Source organism: Gregarina niphandrodes (genome assembly GCF_000223845.1).
Source record: "Gregarina niphandrodes unplaced genomic scaffold scaffold00028, whole genome shotgun sequence".
In the NCBI taxonomy this organism is placed as follows: domain Eukaryota; phylum Apicomplexa; class Conoidasida; order Eugregarinorida; family Gregarinidae; genus Gregarina; species Gregarina niphandrodes.
In genome coordinates this window covers 123,507-127,341 of record NW_011645797.1, presented here as the reverse complement: position 1 = coordinate 127,341, position 3,835 = coordinate 123,507, and the positions used below count along the sequence as shown (strand labels likewise).

Below are 3,835 nucleotides of genomic sequence, written 5' to 3'. Positions count from 1 at the left end.
ACCGCTGGTTCGGGGACCTTGAGGAAAGCAAGCCAGTCGGGTTGGGCGGCGCCTGCTGCAGCCTCTGCGGCGCCAGCGTGTCGCCGGTGGCGTTCTTCGGGGTGCTTGCGCCGTTTGAGGCGCACCTTGGCGAGTTCCGAGGTGACGGCGGGCGCTGCTTCAGCGCCGTACTGGGAACTCCAAAAGTCCATCGCACCTGCCTCCACGCCCGCCTTTTTCGCGGCCTGTTTGCGGCGTCGTTTGGCCACGTCGCCTTCCAGACGCAGAGACGCGATGTCTGGCGGTGACTTGGGCGGGGCCGGCCTCGGATTTTCGGGCAACTTGATGATGGGAATCAGCTCCGTCGAGTCGCGCTTAGGTTCCTTCTTCTTCTTCTTCCGCTTATCCTCTTCCTTCCCGCGCCGCCACTGACTCCACTTGGAAAAGGCGGAAGTCGTCGGCAAATAGCGTCCCAGTTGCTTCTGCAGGTTCAAGTCTGCACCCTTAACTTTGCGCATACGACCCCACCCGAATTCTCCCGCCTTGCCACCACCACCGCCACCCGCGCCGTACATCGCTTCCCAGTCTCCTCCGCCGGGCCCGCCGGGACCGGCGTCGGCTCGCCGCCGGCGTGGCCGGCGGCGCCGGCGAGTACCATCGGGAGCCACCACCACCTCGTCCGAGGCTACTTCGCTCCCGACCTCGCTCCCTAGCGACTCCTCCTCCTCCTCTTCCTCCGCTGGCGCCCCCGGCCGTCTGCGACGCCGGTCGCCTGGCCGCTCGGGACCTCCGAAGCCGAAGCCTTTCCAGAAGTCGCCTCCCCCTTCCTCCCCCTCTGCGCCTTCTCCGCGTGCACCCGGCCGGCCCGGTCGGCGGCGACCCGCCGTTCCGGCAGTGCCCTGGTCACCCAAGTAGTCGCCCCAGTCCGCGTCCTCCTGCGCCTCCCGCTCCCCGTGTCGCCGGCGTCGCTGACGGTCCTTCCCGCGACCAAACTGCCCTGCCATTCGCTCCCAATCGCCATACAGGTCCTGGATCACCTTCTTGATTGGCCGATGCACACGTCGCTTCTTCCGCACCTTCTTCCCCGTCTCCGCGTCCTCGCTCTCGTACGATTCTTCCGTCGAGACCATTTCCACTTCTTCCTCTTCCGCGGTCGTCCGTGGAGGTCGCCGACGTCGCGGACGCGGAGGTTTCTTACGTCGCACGTGGGTCTTGTAAGTGCGCGTCTGCACGTTGCCGTCTTCGTCGATTTCCTCCGATATCACTTCTTCGGACACGGTCTCTTCCGACGGCGAAGACGGTTCCTCTTCTTCTGACGGCGACCTCTCGGACGGCGCCCGTGGCGAGGCCGCCCGTGGCGAGGCCGCCCGTCGAGAAGACAACATTTCGGAAGACAGGTCCTCTTCAGGCGACAACTCTTCTGCGGGCGTCACCGGCCGGAAGCCCGGTCCCGGGGGCGCCTTGGCGGGGCGTTTCTGGAACAACGCCTTCTCAAAGTCGGGCCGCTGCACCGCCACGTCCGGACGCGGCCCGGCTGCGCCCGGCCGGACTCGGCCACTGGGGCGCAAGTCGACGCGTTGCGGCCCGGCTGCATCGGGCAGCGCCCCGTGTTGGACGCTGATACGGCGGCCGCGGCTTTCGACCTCGGCTTCTTCCTTTTTGCGTTGCGGCAGTTCGGTGACAGGACCCCGAGGACCAAAGCCGAAACCAAAACGCTTGGGTCCTGTCGTTTCCGGCTTCGCGGCCTTAGAGAGCTTTGCCTCCCAGCCGAAGCCACCGGGTTTGTATTTAAACGCATCGGGTATGCTGATTGGTTTGCGTGTGATTACGGCGGCCCCACCAGGTGCCTCTCGCTCGACCACTCGGGTGTGTTCCAAGTCGCGTTGTTCCGGCGTTTCTTCGGTGGCTTCCGGTCTTAGTCCAGGCCGTAGCGAGGGGACCGTCTCGGCCGCATCTGGTCGGTAACCGAAGCGGTGTTGGCCCTGGTAGACGGGCGGACCGCGTACCACGATCTTGCGACCGGGAACGATGTCGCCTGTCTCCTTGCGCTCTAACTTAGGTCGGATGCCGCCCGGAACGCGGCGTCTGGCGGCCTCCGCTTCGGGTTCGGCCTCTACCTTTTGTTTAGGCAGCGATTCCTTCCATTTGGTCCGACGCGCCTCCTCCGTCTCCGGCTTTTTTGCTGCTTCTTCCTCCCGCTCTTTCAGCGTCGGTACCTCTCGCCCTTTCGGCGCCTCCAAAGGCTTGAACGGCGTCGCCTTCCCAAATCTTCGCAAGCCGTCCACTTCTAAGTCCAGCTCTCCAGGACCCTTTAGACGGAAGGCCGCGTCGCCGCCCTTCCGGCCCACCTGCACCCCCGCTGCGCTTTCAAGTCCATCCAGCCCGCCCTCCTTCGCTCGTCCTCGCTCGCCTCCCGCCACCGTCTCCAACTCTGGGGCCACGACCGCCGACGGTCGCCGTCGCCCCTCCTCAATGTCCAGAGTACTCAAGTCGAAGTCCGGGCCCACGACCATGTCGATCACGTCCAGACCCGAGACGTCGCCCAGCCCCGTCTGGACCCCGGGCGCCTTACTCAGTGTTACTCGGTCGTACTGTGTCGCCAAGTCCGGCGCCGTGAGGTCTATTCGAGCACGGTCTTCCGGCCTCTCCGCCCCACGGCCGGCCTCCACCAAATCCATGCCCGGCGCCGTCGGGAGCGGCGGTGCCGCCGCCGGCACCGCCCGTTCCACCGCTTGTTCCACTGCAGCTTTTATTGCCGGCTTCACTACCGGCTTAACTGCCATCGCGCCTTCCTCAGGCGGCGCCATATCCGGCGCCAGCGGCCGACCGAACTCATCCAGCTTGGCGTCCAGACGAATCAACCCCAATTCCGGGTCCTCCAGGAACTCAATGTGCGGCAAATTCAATTCGTCCCAAGGCGTAATCTCAGGCACCACCGGACGACCAAAGCCGTCCAAGAATATCACCGGCTCCTTCGCCGCCACCGGCGGAGTTGGAGGCGTCACCGGCGGCACATCACCCCAAACCAGTCGCGGCAAATCCTGCTCCTGCATCGCAGACGCACTCACCGCCGACGTCGGATCAACAACCGCCCCCGGCACGAGAACGTTCGGTGCAACCACTTTCTCAACCACTTCCGGTGCAGCGACTGCCTCCGGTGCCTCCATCGAGGTAACAAGATCCTCTACGCCCTCCTCTGAGGCATACTCCCGGTCCTCCTCTGAGGCATACTCCTCGTCCTCCTCTGAGGCATACTCCTCGTCTTCCTCTGAAGCATACTCTTCAGACTCCTCTGAGGCATACTCCTCTGAGGCATACTCCTCGTCCTCGTCAGACACGAATTCCGGCGACGATACGTATTCCCCCTCAGAAGAGACGTACTCCGCCTCCGAGACCAGTTCATCCGCAAACTCGCCCGACGGCAGTGACTCCAGGGTCGGCTCCAGCGAGACGTACTCGTCGCTGGCTCGCTCTTCTTCCGTGATTAGCCGCGCCTCCTCTTGCAGGGACTCGGCGGAGACAAACTCAGGCACCTCTTCAACCACCTCCTCCGCCATTTCTTCAACCACTTCCGGCATCGCTTCGATTACCTCTGGCAACTCCTCAACCATCTCTGGCAATTCTTCGATTACCTCTGGCAACTCCTCAACCATCTCTGGCAACCCTTCAATCACATCTGGCAGCTCTTCAACTACCTCTGGTAGCTCCTCGACTGCTTCCGGCAACTCCTCAATCACCTCCGGTAACTCCTCAACTACCTCTGGTAATTCCTCGACAACTTCGGGTAGCTCCTCAATCACCTCCGGTAGCTCTTCAACTACCTCTGGTAGCTCTTCAACACCTCTGGTAGCTCTTC

At 63.6% G+C, this 3,835-nt stretch overlaps 1 protein-coding gene across 1 annotated transcript; it reads right to left on the bottom strand.

Annotated features, from left to right (window-relative positions):
* GNI_118590 (hypothetical protein) lies at window positions 1-3,835 on the bottom strand (the record flags this gene model as incomplete). The annotated part of the gene is made up of 1 exon (XM_011133491.1): window positions 1-3,835. A coding segment is annotated over one exon (3,835 nt), but the record flags the coding sequence as incomplete, so codon positions are not given.